The sequence below is a fragment of the Mus musculus genome, chromosome 9 (genome assembly GCF_000001635.26).
Source record: "Mus musculus strain C57BL/6J chromosome 9, GRCm38.p6 C57BL/6J".
In the NCBI taxonomy this organism is placed as follows: domain Eukaryota; kingdom Metazoa; phylum Chordata; class Mammalia; order Rodentia; family Muridae; genus Mus; species Mus musculus.
Genome location: NC_000075.6, coordinates 112,157,684 through 112,179,999, shown reverse-complemented (window position 1 = coordinate 112,179,999; position 22,316 = coordinate 112,157,684). Strand labels below are relative to the sequence as shown.

Below are 22,316 nucleotides of genomic sequence, written 5' to 3'. Positions count from 1 at the left end.
TGATTAGCAATGTAGATGTAGTTCAACACTGTAGTCTGTATCAAGAAGCAGCACAGGAGAATCTGTTTGGGGTAAAATAAACTACATTTACCCCAACATAGACTTATAGATAACTTATGAAAACATGACAGGACTCACCACACTTTCCAAAAGGCTATGCCTTTTTGTGACTCTGATTTATAACAAAATATTAATGACATTCATAAACCAGCCCTATAACCCCAGATCTAAGATCTCAGCAGTTACAGGGTTCAGTTCGCCTTGTGTGGGGTATCCTTCGTGGCCTGGTTCCATGGTAGGATTTCTACTGTAAATTGGATGTTGGGTGCTTTCTTTCTCCGAGTTCTAACTGTATTTCTGACTCCTGGAAGCTGTCTGTCTGTGTGCACCTTTCTCCTTATAAGGAGCTCTAGAAGAGAGTTAATTGGAGAAGCCTTTTTTAGACTTGACAGTGGCTCCAATATGAACAGATTAAAGGATCCTCCCTACACACACTACACATTTAAAAATAAACCTGTAGGGAAAAATAAGAGTTGTGATCTACAGGAGTTTAGCTTGATTAAAGTTAATATTCATGAGGCAAAGTTTAATACTAGATATGTCTTCTGACCTCCCATTGACTTCTGGATTTCAGTTCACCGTAAAGGGCAAGTATTCTTTTTTTTTTTTTTTTTTTTCCTGACAGGCTTAATTTTTTAAACCACTTAAGAAAGAGGAATCCATACGAACCTCTCATTTTTCAATACCTCGTAACCTCTGTGCAGAATGGAAGCCAGGCAGGGATGATTACTTCTGGCCCTAAATTATGATATTTTTTCCCCCAACAGGAATCAATTCACTTACAGCTTTCCAGTTTCCCCAGCCTGCAAGAGGAGGATAAATCTAGGAAGGATGATTCTGAGAGAGAAAAAGAAAAGGATAAGAACAGAGAGAAACTCTCTGAGAGACCCAAGATCAGAATGTTATCAAAAGGTGAATCTGCAAAACATTTCCTTACCTTGCTTATCATGGACACTCGCAAAGCCAAGAGACATTGCAAACCCACACCAATGTTTACAGCCCAGGGCACTCTGCACCTAATTTTCCAAGTGGCCCTATATGTGTAAGAGAGAAAAAAATAGCGACCTTGACTCTCTTTTTGTTCCTGCACCCTTATTTGTATAGCTAGAGAGGTTTATTTTTAGAATCACTTATTTCTTTGAGTTCCCATTTGAATCTCCTGTTCTCAGTGACAAGCTGGGGAGAAAGAGGGAATTGAAATCGGTTCCTGTATTCAGGTTCACTGACAACTGACTTGGATTGGCGAACAATGGTGATACACAGCTTTCTATTTTCGCTCTCACCCTTATCTTAAAAGACAGGCAGCAAGGGCCTTAGCACCTCCTCGTAATAAGCCACACCGGGTGGAGGTCAATAGAAGCCCTGGCACCAAGGGCTTCAGTCTCTGCATCTGGCCACTGCTGCATGTTGTTTCATTTGAAAACATAAATCACATTTCTATTTGGAAAAGAGCCATTCCTCCTAAAAACTATAGACCTACAGTCCAGATTTTTAGACTGTGAATGTACCTCTAATTGTACAAAGTAGAAAAAAGCCAAGCTGGAATGGAGAGCTATACTGGAGACCACACTGGGAATCCAAGCAGCCTAGGAATGGTAGCCACTCTTTGTGCTCTGTAAACATATTCCTGCTTGGAGCAGTTCTGTCTAGTTGAAACCCTCACTCAAGCTTGGGGTGTGTAAGAGGAAAGAGCACAACATGTCTAAAATGACTGTATAAACCTGTATTTATCCAGGACCAGGATATAAGAAAAACTCAAGAACATTTATCTCTTGCCATGTTTTATACTGATTAATATTTAGGTAGTTTTATAATCAAAACTTCATTTTTAAAAACTGTTCTGTTTTAATTTAAAAAAAAAAAAGGTTGTCATGGGATCACAAGCTCTTGAGGTCTCTGTGGGTTGGATGTACCTGTCATGTGGAGGCAGTACCCCACTGGTTTTCTGCACAGAACACACTCCACCACCAACAGCAAGCACACTTCCCCTCCTGTGACACTAGGGTCTTCCCACAGTCAAGGTCTCAACCCTCAAGTCTTATTTCTGATGTTATGATCCCTGCTTGCAAGTATTTTCTCCCTGGTACCTTCCTTTGAAATTTACCTGAGCTGGAAGGAAACCAGAACGTTTTCAAACCCTGCCCCACCCTGTATTCCCATCATCCATCTGGGCAACTCAACTCCCTCCTGCTGTTTGTTTCAGATTGCAGCCAAGAATACACAGATTCTACAGGCATAGACTTACATGGGTTTCTAATTAACACGCTGAAGAACAATTCCAGGTAAATTTAAATGGTGAAACAAGCTTTTTGCTGGTGTTGTGGGAGGGTGGGGAGTCAGAAAGAATATTACAAAATAATTATGATTAATCAGAATACTTTTAAGAAATCAAATACTAAAAACAGATGGCTTCCTTGATGTCTCTCCTGAGCTTGCTCTGCTCTGTTGATTGTATCTCCTTGTGGATGGCTAGCCCTAATAGTCACATAGTTGCTCCCTGTATAAGTTAGAGTGTACCAACTTTGCTTTGCTAACCCCAGGGGCATATTGAAGTAAAAAGGAGAGAATGAAATGATGTTTATTTACATCAGTCCATGGTGCCTGGGTGCAGGCACATAGTCATGTGTACTCAGGGCTCCAGCTTGGCTTCTTTCCAGTTTCTTTCAACTTTAAGTCTTTGTTGGTTGTATTATTATCATTCAGAAATTTACATATCATGATTATCATTCGAATGATGACATTTAACACTACCAAATACTTAACAAGGGAGAGGAAAAATGAAACTTCTGAGTTCAAAGTCGTGGCATGCAAACCAAGGAGTCAACATAGTCCGAAGATGAATTAGAGTTAGGTCTGCTCTGTTTCCCCGTTGAGTTTGATAAATTGTATTTGCTCTTTGAAAACTAAAAGTACATGAAACTTTTCCTTTGAACATTTATTTTTCAGGGACAGGATGATACTCTTGAAAATGGAGCAGGAAATGATTGATTTCATTGCTGACAGCAAGTATGTTCAATGGCAATGCTAGCTAATTCGATGACATGTCTTAGCTCAGTGTCTGAGTTAATGACTCATTCCACAGAGAGCTGTAGATAAATAAAATGTCAGCTCGTATGGTTCTTGGTATGCTCAATGAAGAAGTCACTGGATCTTGGAGTGGTCATTGCTTGGATCACGTGTGATCTTGCCTGTTAAATTTCTGGCAAAATAGCCATAAACAGGGGGCTTGCTTAGCCCCCACTAATTTGCATGGAGGAGCTGTAACAAGAAGGGACCCTTCTCGTTTTTATTATAGTTTTTTAATGGGCTCCAGCTGGCTGCAGTCAGTTATGCCTGGAAATAATTGTGCTGCGTTTGGTGTAAACTGGGTAATGACACATGTCCAGATAGATATCTGCAATCTCTATTATGTCATGGAGCCTGTCCCCTGCCTGCCTCTGTTGATAAGGTATCCTGAACTAACCCAGAACACTTTGCAACAGACAAAATGAACATGCGGCTGAGAAACAGCAATGCCTACTGCAGCTCGATCAATAAATCTATGATAGTAGAGATTTGTCTGCGAGAGAAGACATCAGGTGGTGTCGAAATGAAAGATGCCAAGTGTTTCTGGATAAAAGGAGATAGTGACGTGTAAATCCCTGTAAAATATACTACTGGCATGAAATGAAGATGCTGATTTTATTTCTGTAACTCTGTTCCAGTAACCACTATAAAAAGTTCCCCCAGATGTCATCCTATCAAAGGATGCTGGTCCATCGGGTGGCAGCGTACTTTGGATTGGACCACAACGTGGATCAAACTGGAAAATCTGTCATCATCAACAAGACCAGCAGCACCAGGATGTAAGTCCCAACGTAGTGTCTGTTTGGTGTTTTGTTTTTCTGTCAGAGACTGGTTTATAAGAGCACACTATTCATTGTAAAGTATGCGACGTTAAATATGTATAGCGCTGGTTATCTTTCTGGCCTAATAGCAGTGGGATGTCAGGAATCCATATAATACCAAATGAGATCTAGGGAATTTGGTGGGAGAACTTCACTTCAAAATAGCATTCAGATTAAAAACAACAGGCATTGATTGGTCTGGGAGTGTAGCTCAGTGGTAGAGAACATGGATGGCACACACAAAGTTTATTAGATTCCCAGTGCAACAAATGGGTAAAGCCTACGCAAGCAAGCAAGCAAGCAAGCAAGCAGGCAGGCAGGCAGGCAGGCAGGCAGGCAAGCTCTTTCTGCAGAGACAGGCATGATAGCATATCCCTGTGCTCCCAGTACTCTGGACACTCAGGCAGGAGGATCAGGAGTTGAAAAATAGTCCTATATACATGCTATGATTCTGTCAAAAAGACGGGGAGGGGAGATGAAGGGAGGGTGGATCAAGGAGGGGATGGGTTAGGGGAGGAGGAATCAAGGATAGGATTTATAAAGCTGTTACACAGAGACATTTGTCCTTTTCTACCCCACCCCCCTTTTTGATGTGGGGGAGACATGTGTTTTGGGGAAAGCTCAGAACAGGATACAGAAACCTTGCTTCTCAATCCTGGCATACTGACTGGGCATTCCAGTCTGCTGCAGTCCTGATTTCCCATCTTGGTTTCTTCACCTGTGAGACAGATAAGTTTTAGCCCTAAGAAGACAACACTTGGTTTTTCTCAAGATCATCACTGTCTTTCATCTTCAAATCTTTTTCCTATCTGCACTGAGTCAGAGTCATCAAGACCGACCTCCTAGGAGACAGTCATTTGCCTTGGCACCTGTAATTGTCTACTTTGAACTCCCGAGCCTTTCAAATAGAGCTTAAACCACTTCTTTAGCAAAAGGTGTGGCACCCTCAAAAAACTGCAAATCGTCATTAAAAAAAAAAAATAACGTTCTTTCCTTTGGGGCATGTGGTGATCACGTGGTCTTTGTGTCAGACGGTTAGTGCAGGCACTTTCCTAGTGAATGGAGCTCTCCTGATTAAAGCAGGCTTTCTTTTCTGCTCACTGAAGGTTACAGCCAGTGAGGTGGCCTCAGGGCTCTTTATCTCCTGGGAGATCAGCCAGAGCTCAGCAGAGGCACTGAGACAGTTAGGAGGAGGAGCACTCAGTAAGAAACCTAGACCAAGAGTGGCTATTATCTCAGGGACACTGTAGCGCTTCACTTTTTTTTTCCTCCCGAGTTTCAAATTGCTTATATATCTGCAGAACAGTTTGAAGTGGATAATGTTTAAGAGCTCTTGAAGCTCCAGAATTATTGGGTCCCGCGGTTGTATTCTACTGTGCTGGCAAAACACATCTCAAAATTTAGCGGCTTCCCACTCGATCTGATTGTTGACACTGCTGCCGCCTGTCTTGACTGTCATGGAAATTAAAGGTCACTCTTCTTTAATCTGAGACATTTTTGTTCTCCCTCGAACACACCCAGCTGGTTTTGGTGTGGTATTGTTTATTATTTTTACACGCCAGTCTAGTTTTTCTTGTGGCTTGCAGGTGCCCTACAGCAGAGAAAGATGCCCTGAGAACAAAGCAGGGAAGGAATTGACTTCTGTTTTTAATTCACTCTTTGTGTTGCACTCTGAGGACTTTCGGAATGTGGATCTGTGCATAGATAGTGCCGATTAAGCTTGATAGCTTTACAATTCATAGAGAGCGGATTTGTTAATAGTTACAATAGTTTTACAGTCTCACAGTCGGGATACGAGTCCAGGTTTATACCCTAGCTGATGGCGATATTACGTCTCTGTGAATACTCTTGATAGAAGTTTAGCCTTGTCTATGAAGCTGACTTTTACACTGTAGCAGCTCCATTGAAAGTCAATTTTAACTTAGCTAAATTTACATACAATTTGAATTTTCAAATTCAGTTTCTTTATCTGATTAGTAACATTTCCACTGCTTACAGGGTCTGTGATTCTAGAAGCTTCTGAACTCTCCCCTAGATTCTTGTGTTCCCTTCAGATTCTACCGCACCACAGTAGAATGTTATCTGTCTTTAAGGTTTTCGTTATCTGACCTACAGAGGTCCCATCGCTAAGCCTCTTCCTTTCCAGAGGAGCATAAACTTTGGACATTTTGAGAAAGTATTTGTGCATGCCTGCATGTCTGTGTGAACCCCAGGAATGCAGTTGTCCATCGGGATCAGAAAGAAGTGCATCAAATCTCGCTAGACCTAGACTTGCAGGCAGTTGTGAGCTGCCCCGTGTAAATTTTGGGGAGCTGAACCTGGATACACAGCAAAAGTAGAAAGTATTGTCAACTGCTAATTCCATCTTGTCAGCCCCCACCCCGAGGCTTTCCATTTTCCTGAGCATTGTCAAACAGACTACATATGTTTACACTAAGGAGAGTGTACAGTGATCACAAGCATGGGCAGACAGTACCCCGATGAAGGTAGTGACCGCTTTGGTGCCAGCACCAAATCCCATCTGATCACCCCCATCTCCCCTACCACCCTTTATCATCCTTCAGCAGGTCACGCCTAACCCCATGGTAAGCAGTGAACTTTCTAGGCATTAGCTGGAGCATGAAGCCCTCTTTCTCCATCATCCCAACCACCATGTTGCTCACCCTCTGTCATTTAAATGGCTCTTGGGAGGGGAGGGCAAATGTGCCAGTGGAGGAATTTGAGAGTAAACTGCTACCTCTCTGAAAAGGGAGCAAGAAGGAAAGAGGATGAAATAAAGGCCCTTTGAAAGAGTAGCATATTTCAGGTTTCAAGACGCGGATCACGTTAGCAATACAAGCAAAGACTGTTGTTTCATGAGAAGGTATGGCTGTTATAGCTGTCTGCTGCTAGGATGTTTGGATTTGAAGGTAAAAATAGACCATTAAGATCTAGGTGCCTTGAAGGTTTCAAATACCATTTATTTTGTGTGTGTGGGTGGGGGGGGATCTGTATTCTCTGCGAATGTGAAGGGTTGCCTCACCAGAGCAATTGATAATCAAAAGGAACTAGGCTAATTTGTATATATTGTTGGATTGAAATCTATTGACTCATAGGAGGGAGAGAGAGAGAGTGGGGATGAGAATTCCTCCCAGGATCCACTCTCAGTGGTGTGTTTGAGGAACATTTTTCCAATGTGTTCATGTTTCTGCAGCTCCCATGCAAATCCTTGAAATATATGCATTTTAAATGTCATCCTGGCTTAGGAGAACAGGTCCAGAATATGAACTCTTTGGGTGGAGTGTGGAAATGAGCTATAAAACTGAGGGATAAAACACAGTTTTGTATATTGGTTTGTTGTTTGTTTTTCTTCAGTGAGTTCTCATGGTCCTATAAGGTGTACCGATAAATGTAGATACAGGAACTATCATCCCTGTAGCAGCCACAACTGAGTGTCATCAGCTTCCTTCTGCCATGCTTTTCTGGATGAGAACAATTTAAGATATTTTAAATGGGGACTAGAGCCTGTTAAGTGTTTCATGGAGAGAAAATCGTTCTATATGAAATTTAGACTGCTTGGGTCATAAGGGGCAATCCCTGAGAGCCACGTAAAAGTATGACTGGCCCCTGTGTGTTCTTCTCTGTCATAGCCTCAGTTATCACCCATTGGCTCTCCCATGATGGAGAGGATGGGTCTCAAGGATATACTTATGAATGACACCATCTCTTACTGAGAATCATGGTACTTACTATGTGTACATCATGAAATATGCTTTAATTCTTGGTTTATGTATATTATCACATCTAATCATACAAAGAGAATTTCAGTTTAGGGACCTTCTCTATAGAGAAGAAATAACTAGCAGGACTCAGTTCTAAACCAACGTGTATATTTCACTGGTTTATTGAAATTTAGTGGAATATTGAAGTGATCGTTATCTCAAGTCAAATTATCTCAGCTACTGAGCCACATCCTCAAGATGGAATGGCTGCATCCAATGTGGATTTCTGGAACATTTAGTTTTGTCTACACCACTTTGAGATCCCAACAAGTCCTAGGCATATAGGCACACAACTAGTCAGGAGTTATCTTGGATCCATGAATGGAAAACACACACACACACACACACACACACACACACACACACACACAAGCCAGTTAATCTTAAAATGCCATGGCTAACTCAATGACTGGGCACTCCTAAACCTTGCCCTGCTACCTCAGGTCAGTGGCCTCTTACAGGAAAACTCACATAGCTGGTTGGCTTTATCTCCCGAGTTCTCCTAATTCTCCCTGTGTCCTACCCATGAAACTCTCAGTGTCCCACTTCATGCTCAGCCATTGGCCACTGGCATCTTTATTGGTAGATCAAAAATCAATTGTGGACAAGGACCTTCAGCATCTGGACACACAGATAAAAAGCATTCGCACCAATTTCCAACAGATTTCAACTGTTTAATTCCTTTGTTGTCTGATAAGAAATTATTGAGATCATGGAGCTGTTGTTTTAAAGGCATTTTGAAGATTTACTTACTCATATAAGTAAACACCAGAATCTTTCCATAGTTTTATAGCCCTTGATGTATATTTCTGGCTTGTCACTTCCAGCATGTATGGCTTGTTGAAAGAGAGCATCCATGAGTCTTATTTATCAATAATACTAGTATAGAAGATGAATCTACTCCTTGTGTACTTACAAAGCCACTGCCATCAGTAGCTCTAGATTCCCATCCCACACACAGCATCCTCAGCTCCACAAGGAATGAGGAAACACAATGGTGAGCTTTGGAGCAAAGCCATTAGAAGTTTTGCATTAATGCTCTCAACACTTTGGGGATTCCCAGAGAACGTGTGACTTTGTAGCAGAGAGGTTGTATTCTTGATGCTCCGTTGCAGTGAACAAAACTGAGGATAGCTCATACTCAAATAATTACAGGGAAGAGAGGATTCATGTGGTCTAAACAGATGTATGCTAATATTCTGCATTTATTGAGCAGTTACAAAGAGCTGATCTTTCTGTAGAGATGGTGGTATCTACTTCTTTTAGCCTGATAACAAAAGACTCTTGTAAAAGTCACAACCAGTGCCTGGGCTGGAGGGGCAACTTGCCGAGAGGGAAAGGAAAAGTCACAAGTTCTTGTGGGGTTATCCAAGACGGTGCTGCTGTCTGAGTAAACCTATGCACAGTAGAGAATGAATAAAATCATCTGAGCCTGTAGTGTTGCAGGTTTTCCAGGCCTCAGAACTAACCAAGAAAGAAGATGTGTGACCAATTGTTTCCAGGCACACCCTCTGGTTTATCACATGGGTCTTAATGGCTAGTGCAAAATTCTTAGGCTTTGACTTGAAACAGCAGCTTCAATGCCCAAAGAGAAAAAGCCCTATGTTTTTTGTAGTTGTTGTTACTGTTGTTTATTTTCCCATATTCCATTAGTTCCATTGCCTGTCTCTCTGAATTTTGACAACAACAGGATTTATTCTCAAGCGCTTTGGATTTCCCACTATTGGCCTTCTGGTTGACCATCAGGCTGGGGTAGTACCACCCATTGAAAATCTACAAAGCAGATACTAAGGTCTATGTTATTTGTATACCACAGAAGGTCTCTTTAATCGGTTCATTCTTTATAATGTCCCTCGAGATGGAACTCAGAGTCTCCTGTTTGCTAGGTTAGAGCTCTACTGGCGAGCTAATGCCCACACCTTCGGTCTCTTTCTTTCTTTGTAATGCTGTTATCTATGTCTTCAGGCAAGGTCTCCCTATGCAGCCCAAGCAGGGCTTGCGTGTGTAAGCTGCTGCCTCAGCTTCCCATGTCCCTGGGATCATAAACAGGAGACGCCACCCCAGACCAATGTTACCTTTTGGACTTTTAGATAGGAAACTAAAACTATGAACATTTCAGTTTCATGGTTTCATTACAAATGTTAATTTTTTCTTTGTTACAAGTGTGTGCCTGCTTCACTAGAAGTTCTGTGCTTCTTTTTAATTTTGTCTCTCTCATCTCCATGTTCTCTCTCTCAATTACTTTCCTACATTTAGCACAAAGATGTACATTGTTCTTTTTATGGAGGCATTTTTTCTTTCTATTTTTTATCTCCTTCTCCTTTTTCCATCCCAGACAAAGGCTGTAGATCTGGCATTTCCCATCTACTTCCACTTGCCTTTCCCACAAACAGCGTGTGATTACCGCGCATGAGCACCCAGATACCTTTGCATATGGCAGATCAACTTTTAACTTGTCTCAGATAATTTTCATGTTAAAAGGTTGTCATCTCTTCACAATTTCTATTTCATCTTTCACATCCACCCACTCTCCTTGCCTCAAATTCCCTACCCTTCAGAGTGCAGAGCAAAGCATAGCAGTAGCAAATGCTGTGGAGGACAGTATGTTCACTCTCCGCCAACTGTGGGTCAGGGGGAGAGATCAAAAGGCTGCTTTAACTCTTAGGAAGATTTCCATGAGCTTGAGGCCAGCCTGGGCTACATAGTGAGTTTCAGATCTGCCTGAATACAAGACGTTGAAGCTAGCCTGGGCTGCAGACTGAGCCTCTCAATAGCAAAACAAAGCAACACAAACAAAAAGAGAGTTAAATGTGCTTGGATTTAACTCCATGATTCTTGAGGCATGTGGTCCTTGGCACCAGCCTGAAGGGATGTGTGTGTGTGTGGAGCAATTCATCTAGAAAATACAGTTAACTGAGGTGTTTGTCAGTAAAACAAGAACAAAGAAGTCTCTTCTAACTGAACAAAGTCTCCCTAGAAAGTGCCACCCAGGAGATTGAAGGGTCTTTGCTAAGACGTCCTGAAGAGACAGATCTTTATTGCACTAACTACAGGAGGCCAGGCCTTCCACCATCTCAGGGCACAGACCTAGGACTGAGAGGCTGGGCCCAGGTGAAGGAGCACATGCTCTCCAGAATGTCTGAAGCACCAACGCTTAACTTGGGGATCCTTGGGTGTCTACAATGTGGAGTTTCATAGCCTACAGGGGACTGTGTTTTCACTGAAGCAAAACAAAACAGACACAGGCCTCCTCCCATGTCCACAGCATTCTTGTCCTTGGTTTAGGGCTGTAAGGGACACTGTAACACATTAACATCCTGCTAGATCCATGCTTACCAGAGAGCTCTGAAGAAGACCAAACCTCCATCTAAGTGCAACTAAGAGTGGTTGGCTGGCACCCTGTCACTTCTAAACATGGTGAATCTACTGTTAGCTTTTCGTAAGGTCCGTGCTACCAATCATCTAACTAGAACCAAGTGGCTTGTGCACTGAACACACTCCACTTCTTTCTCTTTATCTGATTGACAAGCATACAGTGTGCTTTGGATACTTAATGATAAAATTAGTGTCATCAACATACTCATTTCTCTAAATACTTCCCTTTCTTTGGGAAGACACCTAAGTCCTTTATTGTCTCTTAAGCTTAAACTTGGGACTATTTGTGACCATGGTCAAACTCTCTGCCATTGCCTCCAAACATTATATTGTCTTCCTTTTTCCTCTGAGAATATTGACTTTGTGCATGAGAGAGGGGGATTAAAATATATTAATAGTGTTCTTTTTTCCAATTGTACGATTGTATGATACAGTTTGCTATTTGATTTTGGAAACAAAGCAAGCAGACACCTTGTGTATAGATCGAATCTGCTTCATTGTTTGAAGGGGCCTTGTTCATGGCACATTGATGCATCTGGGGATTTTGTTTATTTTTCTATCCAGCTATCTATTTGTTCGTTTATTTATTTGCTTGTTTATTCATTTGGCTCTCAGCATGGTACGGTGTCAATCAAGCCTGTCCATCTCATAGGAAAGAAACCAAAGTCCAAGTTTGTCTTATCTGCTCAGGTCACAGATGACCAAAGCCAAGGCCAGGAGCTTGCTGTCTCTCAGCCCTTGACCTTGACCTTTCAAAAGTCATGGGAAAAAGAATTTCCACCCATAGACTCAATGATGTCAAGTTACTAGGAAATTGAGAGGGCAACTAAGCAGTCTTCACTCACTGCTATCCACTGGCTCGGTGGCAAAATCTTAATTTGCATTTGATTATTTTGAAAACGGCACAAAGGGATTTGGAGACAGCTCAGTCAGTAAAGTGCTCATGCTGCAAGCATGAGTTCCTGAGTTTGATTCCCAGGATGCACATAAAAAAGGTAGACTTGGTGATGCATGCTTGCAATGCCAGCACTGGGGAGAGACAGGAAGGAGGCTCCCTCGGGCTTGCTGGCCAGTCAGCCGGTGCAAATTGGAAAATATCAGGCCTGCAAGAACTCTGTATTAGATAAAACAAAACAAAGAAACCAAGAGGGATCATGTCCAGAGGCATGGTACCTGAAGTTTGGCCTCTGATCTTCAAGCACACATGCAAATGTACTTCCCCACTCCACACACATACACGTGTACACATGCACACATGCACACCACGCTTGAGCATACACACACACACATGCACACACATTCACACACACAGTGCTTAAACAGCAAAAAAGAGAATGTTAACACTAAAGTAGATGGTAAAGCTATAAAATGTCTTAGCACACTTATTAGGGAAGTAAGACCTGACTCCATGACCTTGAAGTATGTTCAGCAAAGAAATACTTCTCAAGTATTCAGTACTGTGGGTCTCATGCTTTGAAAATCAAACTTCTTAGCCATTTTCTGTTCACTGTGTGGGAAATCAGCTTCATTACGGTTGAATGTGTAGGTGTGTGTGCAGGCACACTCACAATGTGCAATGTCATTTAATGCAGAATGCATATTATGTATTCAGGACAGTCATAGAAAGGCTACGATACAAACAACACTACATAGAATGCTGGCTCAAGTACGCAGACCAAAGGAATAGGCTCAATCCTGAGAGTGTCCGCCACCCCCACCGCAGCCGCTGCTGCAGCCAGACCCACTTGCAGCATTGGCAGTATTGGCTGATCTGGAGGACACTTGAAGATCTGGACTTTACGATATGCTGTCAGACATATTGTCGTCTACCAAAGAAATGAGCTCATACAGAATACCTTTAATCCCACCCTGACTTTTCCCCCACTGCAGCCTCTTCCAGCTCCCACAGTGAACACAGAGGAACACAGCCCCAGCTTCCCAACCTCCTCTCCCTGCCCCCTCCATAAAACCAGAAAAAGAGCCGGGCAGTGGTGGCGCACGCCTTTAATCCCAGCACTTGGGAGGCAGAGGCAGGCAGATTTCTGAGTTCGAGGCCTGCCTGGTCTACAGAGTGAGTTCCAGGACAGCCAAGGCTACACAGAGAAACCCTGACTCGAAAAGCAAAAACAAAAACAACAACAACAACAACAAAAACCAGAAAAAGAGAAACGCATTGCATTTCTTTACATGTGCAAAAAGCAAGCCTACAACAAATGGCGGTTCTTCGTCAACCAATTCACAATAGCAATCCTTTATTAGTGGAAATATAATATTTACCTATGAGTTTTAATGAGCTACTTCACACAAACACTATAACTAATAAACAGAAAACCTTTCATTCCTCGAAACACCAATTATTTTTCACAGTTTCAAAGGCAGAATTATTTTCATAAACACCTGACTGGCCAATTTGGACACTCATGAATCAAACATTATTCAAATACTATGACACAAATCAGATCTATCATAATTAAGATTATCTCTAACCCTGATGAAAATGTTGTTTAAATGTTTCTTCGTGTGCTGTGGCCTAATGGGATGTCTCAGTGGATAATGACACTTGCCACCAGGCCTGATAACCTGAGCTCAATCATTAGGACACACATAGTGAGAGAGAGAAAGAGAGAGAGAGAGAGAGAGAGAGAGAGAGAGAGAGAGAGAGAGAGAGAGAGAGAACTCCTACAAGCTACCCTATGGCCTATACACAAAGGTATGTACACGCACACATACACACACACACACACACACACACACACACACGATAAATAAAATCTAATAAAACTTAAAGTATAATTTATTGGCATACCTACTAAGCTCGCTTATTCAGAAAATATAAACTGTATAATAAGATTTTTTTATTATTATAAACCTCAAAGTACTGGGTAAAGCACTTCAGAATTGCTAGGATTGCTTACATCCATTTAGTCCTCCTGTGCATGTACACATTATATATATATTTGCTTTATACAGCAAAGCAAATGAACCAGACTCCTCCTTTATTGAAGTTGTATAAACCTTTAATAATAATAATAATAATAATAATAATAATAATAATAATAATAACAACAACAACACAGTCAATAAGGTGCAGGACTGAAAAGACAAAGATACAGTATGTTAAGCTTGTTTCTCAATGTTGTTTTGTATGTTAAATGGCATTTTAATATTAACAATAATCTATAGTAAATACAGCTTCTGATAATTTCTTCTGCAGACATTGATTCATATCCTGAAATACACTGGGATTTCCAATAGGGAATAGAAGTTAGAATCATTGAATATACTACTCTAGCAATATTTAAAAAATATTAATTCTTTGAGAGTTTCATGTTGGTTAGTTTTATGTCAACTTGACACAAGCTAAAGCTGTCTAAGACGGAGAACCTCAGGTGAGAACATGTCTCCATGAGGTCAGTCTATAAGGCCAACTTGTAGGACATTTTCTTAATTAGTGACTGACGTGGGAGGGTCCAGCCCACTGTGAGTGGTGTCATCCCTGGCCTCGTGGTTCGCTTTTGTTAAGAAAGCTGACTGTGCAAGCCAGTAAGAAGCACTCCTCCATGGCCACTGCATCAGCTCCTGCTTCCAGGCTTCTGCCCTGCTTGAGTTTCTATTCCAACTTCCTTCAATGATGAACAGTGATATGGAAATATAAGCCAAAATGAATCCTTTCCTCCCCAAATTGCTTTTGGTCATGGTGTTTCATCAAAGAAATAAAAACCCTAGCTAGGACAAATTTCATACAAAGTAATTTGATTATATGCACACCATGTCTCTCCCCTTTGCTGCCCCGAGATTCTTTATGTAAGACCGATATAGATAAGGTACAGTTGGGGTCTAAGCATTTTATAAGTTTATTACCACTGAGAAACAGTTTAGAATTAAAACAAAGTCCATAAATTAATACTATAGAACTGAACAAAAATTGTCTCATTAATGAAGTGTTGGAAGAAAAACCATGGAAAAGCCCCATGCAGAGGGGTGTGTCTTCTGTCTGTGTGGAGGCTGCTGACGGAGGAAGCATGAGCAGAGCATATCATACGTGTGGTGGAAACCACGTGATTGGGTCATAGGCTTACTTAAAGAGACACCACTGAGGTTTTATGAAATACAAAGAATCTCAAGTTATCTTTAGCTAGTCCCAAATGTCAACCAACACTGTGATTCCAAAACTGACAATTACTCTGAATAGCAGCCATCTTTGCAGGCTCTTTGGAACTTATGGGATCGACATGGAGGAATGTCTGTATAGTTTCATGAACTTAGGCATGTATTGCACATTGCCTTTACATCCAAAACTAGAACTAAACAGTTTTCCAAACATGTTGCATGGGAAATCATTCATCGGTTATTATTGAAGGGCTTTTACTTTCTGCATTGTAGATATTGTTTTTCATTTGTACAAACCCTTGATTTATACATAAATTTAAAACCATGATACCAGTGCCCTGAAGCTCAGTGATCTAATTGTATCCTCCTGTTTGACAGTGTTGAAATTCCATGCTCAATGCAGTTCATGAATAACTAGCCACACAAACTGAGAATACCATATTGGGCCTTAACTGTATGAGATTTCTTTTCCCTTTTAAATTTTTCATTGTATCCTTACCCCCTTAAGTCTTTATCCCAATTGTCATTGCTTTATCTTCTTTATAGCACACACACACACATATATGCACACACACACACACACACACACACATACACACACACACATATGCACACACACACATATGCACACACACATACACACATATGCACACACACATATGCACAGAGAGAGGGGGGGAGATCTTCTTGTGATTGTTATCACTCGGTCGTTACCATGTTGTCATTGGTAAAATGTCTACTCATACAAATCAAGAATAACATTCCAGTAAACACAAGAAGTTTGCAGGATGAGGTGAGTTTTTATAAATTAGAAGGTCCTAGTGTAAGAAATCTGACTTGTACAAAGAGCAAAATTTAATCTTTCATTTCAAAAACCTTGTAGTATAATAGAAGGATTAAGAAGTAATTTGACAAAAAAATCTAAATCTCCAATTACCAGATTATTAAATAATACATTCAATGAAAGAGTATCTTGTAAATATTCAAAATATAAGAATAATTGTCTATAATCCAATGATTTGGTATGAGTCATTATTAAGTTGCTAAATTGTTTTGGTATCCAACTGAGATAATAACTTTCATTATTTTGTTGCTATAAAATCATATGTGATTATTATAACACAAATCTATGAAAGGTTAGAAGTGAGGCTGCCTGGCAGCTCACCATCCATAGATAAGATTTCTGCTAACATTATTCCTGTTGCCACGTGTTAGAGCTTGAACATAAACATAGTCAACTTATATTAGTGTTTTTATACAGAGCCTTTACCTGCTGGTCAATGTTATTGGATATTGTTTTAAAGAACTTCAAATCTCTGTAACATATCTCAAGTTCCTTATGCATGTAGAAGAGAGCTTCATTCTTCCACTGTTATGAATAGAATTTGGTGTTCATTTATGGCCCTTTTCTTTGGATTCATTCTTAGATATAGGATCACATTATCAAGGTACATTGGCAGGTTTATTCTTCTTCATCCATATAGGTCAGGGGTGGTTGTTGTTGTTGTTGTTGTTGTTGTTGTTGTTGTTGTTGTTGTTGCTTTGGTTTGCTTTGGTTTGGTTTGGTTTGGTTTGGTTTGGTTTGGTTTGGTTTGGTTTGGTTTTGCCAAGAAAAAAGCACCAATTTAAAAGAATCTTTCAGGCTCAGATTTGCATACTCTGCTAAGTGTCGTTTGTGATACTCCACAGTAAAGAGGAACCAAAGTATCATGTTAGCCTGCATGTCTCTGTCAACACCTAATTGCACTAAAGGAACTCAGAAGAAACTGGTTAACAAGGTGGTTTGATCTATAAAACACTCCTTACACACTCATGAGAAACTTACTTAGAATTTTAAATTAAACCAAATAAAAAGATAAGTACAGTGCCACAAAACTATAGTCTCAGTGTTGGGGAGCAGGAGACTAGAGGGTCCCTGGAGTCTGATGGCTAGTAACCACATCAGCAGCTCCAGGTGCAGAGAGAGATGGTGTCTCAGAGTATAAGGCAGAGAGCAATTGAGGAAGATACCCAGTGTAAAATTCTGGCCTTCAAAGATGTATGCAGGGTGAGCACAGACATGGACATGTATATACCTGTACTATTTATACATACATACAAAAGAAAGAAAATGATTTTGTAAGAACACCCCAAATTCTAAACACAAGTTTGCAAGATCCTAATAACAGAAGGTATAAATAGTGGTAAAATGATTTAGTCTGTGTATGACTAGAGTGTGCTCTTCAAGTTGTCTTCTGACCTCCACATAGGCAATGTGGTACCCATGTACATACACAGAGTAAATAGTAAATAAATGCAACATATATATAAAAGAAGAAAAGTTATTTTGCAAAAATATGCAAAATTACACACACACATATATATGTATTTATGTATGTATGTGTGTGTGTATGTATGTATGTATGTATGTATATATGTATGTATGTATATACTTCCATTTTCTCTCTTAGCATATAACATATAATATCATTTAAAAGAAAACCAAGTAGAATCAAATGACAGATTGATGTGGGAAATGGAGACACATACCTGTTCAATAAGGATAAAGAGCTTTTGTTTTCTTTTTTGGAGACCCATTGGTTAGAACATTTCAGTTGAAATGTTCACAATACTCTGAGGTCTAACATTTTTGACAGTTAAAATCCTTCACTGTTTGCGCCACTGCCCAGCTGTTTTCCAGCTGTTTATTGAGATAACATCTCAGCTTAGCAGCACTTTTCCTTCAGTCTACATGACTTGCACCAAGGCCTCTCTGTTACCGCACCCCCACCACCGACTGTCACCCCCACCTCCACCTCCACCTCCACCATCAAAAGAGTTCAATTCTTCCTTTCCGTGTGGGAAGGGAGGAAGAGATTCAGCTGATCTATTTGGAAGATGAGTAACAAGTTTGGTCTTTGGAAGATGAGTGACAACTTTGGCCTTAAGAACCTAACAGCAAGGCTAAACTGTTGAAAAATACTTAAAGAGGAGTGACATTAAAATAACAGTAATAATGACTGTTCATTCATTCTGAGCTTCTGAGGAAAATATTCTATTGAGCTAAGACTGGAGTTGATTGAGTAGAAGAGAGATGTGATTGTGGTCACCAGCCACCCTGTTTTCCATAAGTTCCATCTATAGGAGGAACAATGTAGAATAAACTTAACTCATCTTTGTTTTATTTCCCAAAGAGTCCAAGATACTGGCTGGAGATGCAAGCATGCTCACCGTACAGGAGCAGTGTGCACCAACTAGGAGCAGTGGGCAGCTGTATGTGCTAGAGATTTTTTTACCTGGAGATGAGGAAACTTTTACCCATCTAAAACAAGCATTGATTTTATTTCCTACATGTTTTGGTACTGACATATAGAAAGCTAAACGTGATACCTCATGAAACAAATTCTAAAAATATAAAGATAAAAATAAACATGACAAATTAGGTTGGTATGACACATGCCCATGAGGTACACAGTGAAGACCACTTATCAACATTTAATAAACACATGGCTCTTTGTAGCCTTGAAAACTGTTGGTGAAATTCATTTCTGGGTTCATGGATTAAAAGTAATTAATTACCATTTGAAGTACTATTCCTAAATGAATTACTTCGGTGTCATTCACCGTATGGCTCAGAAATAATACTAGTTTGGTGTTCAGTCAGTTGTAAAAGTGATTTTTAATAGCTGGGATACAATGGCTCTTTGTCTGTAGTTTTAGTTCTCCATAAAGCCATCCTGGGGAGGAAGAATCTTATTACAATTGCTTGATTCTTTTTAAACAAACCTCAAAGTTACTTTATGAGCATTCAAAATATTTTTCAAGAAACCTAAAAGAACTGATTTTCTTCTTATTTTTGAAAATACAATAAAAGAATATACTTGCAAATCAGTCACTGAGAATTTGTTTTATATAATTTACATCAAAGTATGAATCATTCTTAATATTCATGTTATGAAAAACAATATTTCTTCTCATTAAGATTCATCATGCTATCAAAGTATTTTTCATATATGCACACATATGTGTGACATCTGTTACTATAAATAACAAACTATGAAGAAATGGATTTCAGAAGGATCATTGAAATAGAACTTCATCACACTTTACACCGAGGTGTTCCAAAATCATGATGAGGAGGGTTAAGATTCCTTCTCTAGCCTAGATCTCTCAGTCTTTTGTAAAAAGATCACAATGATTAATAAACATAAATCCAGTGTTCAGTGACCACTCTCTTTTCAATTCAAATTTATGCTCCAACTAACCAGACTCTCTGATGTCCTGTTCTATAATTACAGAAATTATGACCTCATATCTGATTGAGCAACTCTCAATCAGCCCCTGAGCTCTAATGATTTGTACAGGCTAAATTGTCACTCATCCATACATTGATCCATCCATTCATTCAGCTAAGTGATTTGCTGGCATCAGGTTTAGATATGGGCACTAAGACTGAAGCTTTATAATGAAACAGTGTGCCTACCAGCTAGCATTTTGAGTCGTCACTCAAATATATTTTGTCTTAAAAGAAGAAATTAGACTAAACAAATTCACCTTGGGCTTCTGCCTCAAAATCCCCATGTTCTTGGGACCTCTCACTTGTGTGTGAATATTTGCAGACTGTTAAAAACAAATGCAGAGAGATATCTGTAAACTTAGGCAAATTATTTCATTTATTAGGGCTTAACAGACGAGTGCATGAGGATATCAGAGGAGACTAATTAGCATTGATATGATGTAAATAACATTGATGTGATCAGCATCTTTATTTAAATTGGTATCCTCATTTCAGTTGCTATGCAAAGAAAGGAAGAAAGAAAGAAGGAAAGAAAGAAAGAAAGAAAGAAAGAAAGAAAGAAAGGAAGGAAGGAAGGAAGGAAGGAAGGAAGGAAGGAAGGAAGGAAGGAAGGGAGAGAGAGAGAGAGAGAGAGAGAGAGAGAGAGAGAGAGAGAGAGAGAGAGAGAGAGGAAGGGAGGGAGGGAGGGAGGGAGAGAGGGAGGGAGAGAGAGAGAGGGAAGGAGGGAGGGAGAGAGAGAAAGGGAGGGAGGGAGAGAGAGAGAGAAAGAGAGAGAGAGAAAGAGAGAGAGAGAGAGAGAGAGAGAGAGAGAGAGAGAGAGAAAGAGAGAGAAAGAGAGATGTAACATGTAAAACAGCCAAAGAAGTGTTGGTTGGAAATACCAGGATACTAAATCATTTGGGGAAATTGTCATTTGCCCCAAACAGTAACTGAACATGTTACTAACTAAAATTTTCACTCTACAGTAGGGAACCCAAGTGTATGATGACTGACCTGTATCAGACTTGATCATTTCTAATGTCCTATTTCCATTTCCAGGTCATTTGTTATATTTTATTATATTGTAAGTTTGGTGGAAAATGTTTATATTGATCACCAAGATGATGTGATGAGGCTTCTTGGTTCTTTAAGTTGAGGGATGGGCCTCTCAGTCCCTATCTCCAGCCACTGTGCACTGTATACTCAGAGGGACTGCACTACACTCTCCATAGGAATATAACCAGGCTGTTTGATGACTGTGGTTTCACGGGGCAAATCATAGAATCAAAGTAATCCCTGATTGATGCTTTTCTCATCTTAAAATAATTGCTCCTTCTGCATCCCACTTTTACCAACAGGATGGGGCAAGAGGATGGCATCATTTTATAAACCCTGTACACAGTGGAGGTGTAGCTGGCACCATCCCAGCGTTTCTGTTCTTTAATGCTCATTGCCACTGTAAGGCTTCTCATCCCGACTTGAATAAGAAGCTTAAGACCTTCCTTTGTCACCAAAGTGCTGCTTGTAAGCAACCATTTTCTTGATTGCTGGTCACCCACTGTAGAGCACAGGCACCATAAAGTGGCTTCCATTGCCCTGTGACACCAGGAATCTAGCAAGGGCAAGAACTTCAGAAGTCTTGAGACATTGGTCTTAACCCAGAGAGAAACACTTCAGCATGTTCCCTGTGAGGAACCGGAGCCCCAACTCATCCATTGAGTTCTAGGATGTGTGTAGTGCCACTCATGGGAAATTAACCCACAATTATTAACAGATTTGACCAAATCAATTGAACAGTCTGTAGCAGTCTGTATCAACTACTTAGAGCCTTCCCTTCACACCAATCATCTAACAAGTTGTTTAACTATCTTTAGCTTTCTTAATTACCAAGCTGATTTAGAAGATAAAGTCTTTAAGGTCAGAGGCTGAGGGAGCCAAATCCCCAGAGCATCTGGAATTGGGAAGAAGCAGGAATATATTTTAAACAAAGATCTCACAACTCAGAGGACCCTAGCCATGTGCTAAGAGGCAGTTACCAGGCATGCATGGGAGTATGCATTCTATGTTTTAAGCATGTATATTTCTCTGAGCATGGTAGTACACACCTGTCGTTCCATTCTCTCAGGAGACTAAGGCAGGAGGAGGCCATTGGCTTAACACTGAGGCACAAAGTGAATTCAAGTCTACTTTGTGCAACTCGGTCCTCAAAATTACAAGGAGAAAGAGGGCTGGAGATGCTGGAGGTGTTGAAGATGCTGGGGATGCAGCTCGATTACAGTCCTCTCTAGCAAGCAATGAGCTCCTAGGTTCAGTCCTCAGCACCAGGAAATACAAACATTAAGAATGATTTCATATTCCCTTTTGGTGTGAATGGGGAAATTATGTGTTCAGGAGCCACCAAAGGCCCAAACAGCCAATGAAGACATCAAAGCAAACACTGTGTGTGTTGGTGACCTGAAATGTTTCTGTAAGTTCATTCATGATGATCAACATGTAGCAAGCGAGGTTCTGAGTTGGAAATGACAAAAGGTATTGTACCCCCTGTGTAGAGTGACATGTTAGTGACATGTTATGACCTGCCTATGTTGCCAGCAATTCTAATTTCACAACCAAGTATAAAGCTTTCTTTCTCTCTTTCTTTTTTTCTTGTCAGTTAAATGCCACTGTGGGGAGGGAAAACTCACTACGAACTAAGTTTATTCAGATGGGAAAGCAATACTTCCTTTTATTGATATGTTTTACTTTGCTGGCAGACCAGAGCAAAGGTTTTGTGAACATTTAAAAGATGAAAAAAGTGAAGAATCCCAGAAGCGGTTTATCTTGAAGCGAGATAACTCTAGTATTGATAAAGAAGACAATCAGGTTGGT

General features: G+C 40.4%; 1 protein-coding gene across 73 annotated transcripts in view; it reads left to right on the top strand.

Moving 5' to 3' along the window:
* Positions 1-22,316, top strand: part of Arpp21 (cyclic AMP-regulated phosphoprotein, 21) — a 171,198-nt gene that overhangs the window by 56,289 nt on the left and 92,593 nt on the right. For 68 of the 73 annotated variants that reach the window (XR_003948038.1, NM_001362010.1, NM_001362030.1 and 65 more), the window contains 5 exons: positions 828-972; positions 2,264-2,342; positions 3,007-3,066; positions 3,765-3,905; positions 22,202-22,310. Coding sequence is in view for 66 of the 73 variants with exons in the window: in NM_001362010.1 (NP_001348939.1) it covers positions 828-972; positions 2,264-2,342; positions 3,007-3,066; positions 3,765-3,905; positions 22,202-22,310 (534 nt within the window). In the remaining 7 variants the exon portion in view is untranslated. Of the gene's footprint in view, positions 1-827; positions 973-2,263; positions 2,343-3,006; positions 3,067-3,105; positions 3,906-18,366; positions 20,018-22,201; positions 22,311-22,316 lie in introns of those variants that run through there. The other 5 variants (XM_030244676.1, XM_030244675.1, NM_001177623.1 and 2 more) reach the window with 4 other exon arrangements.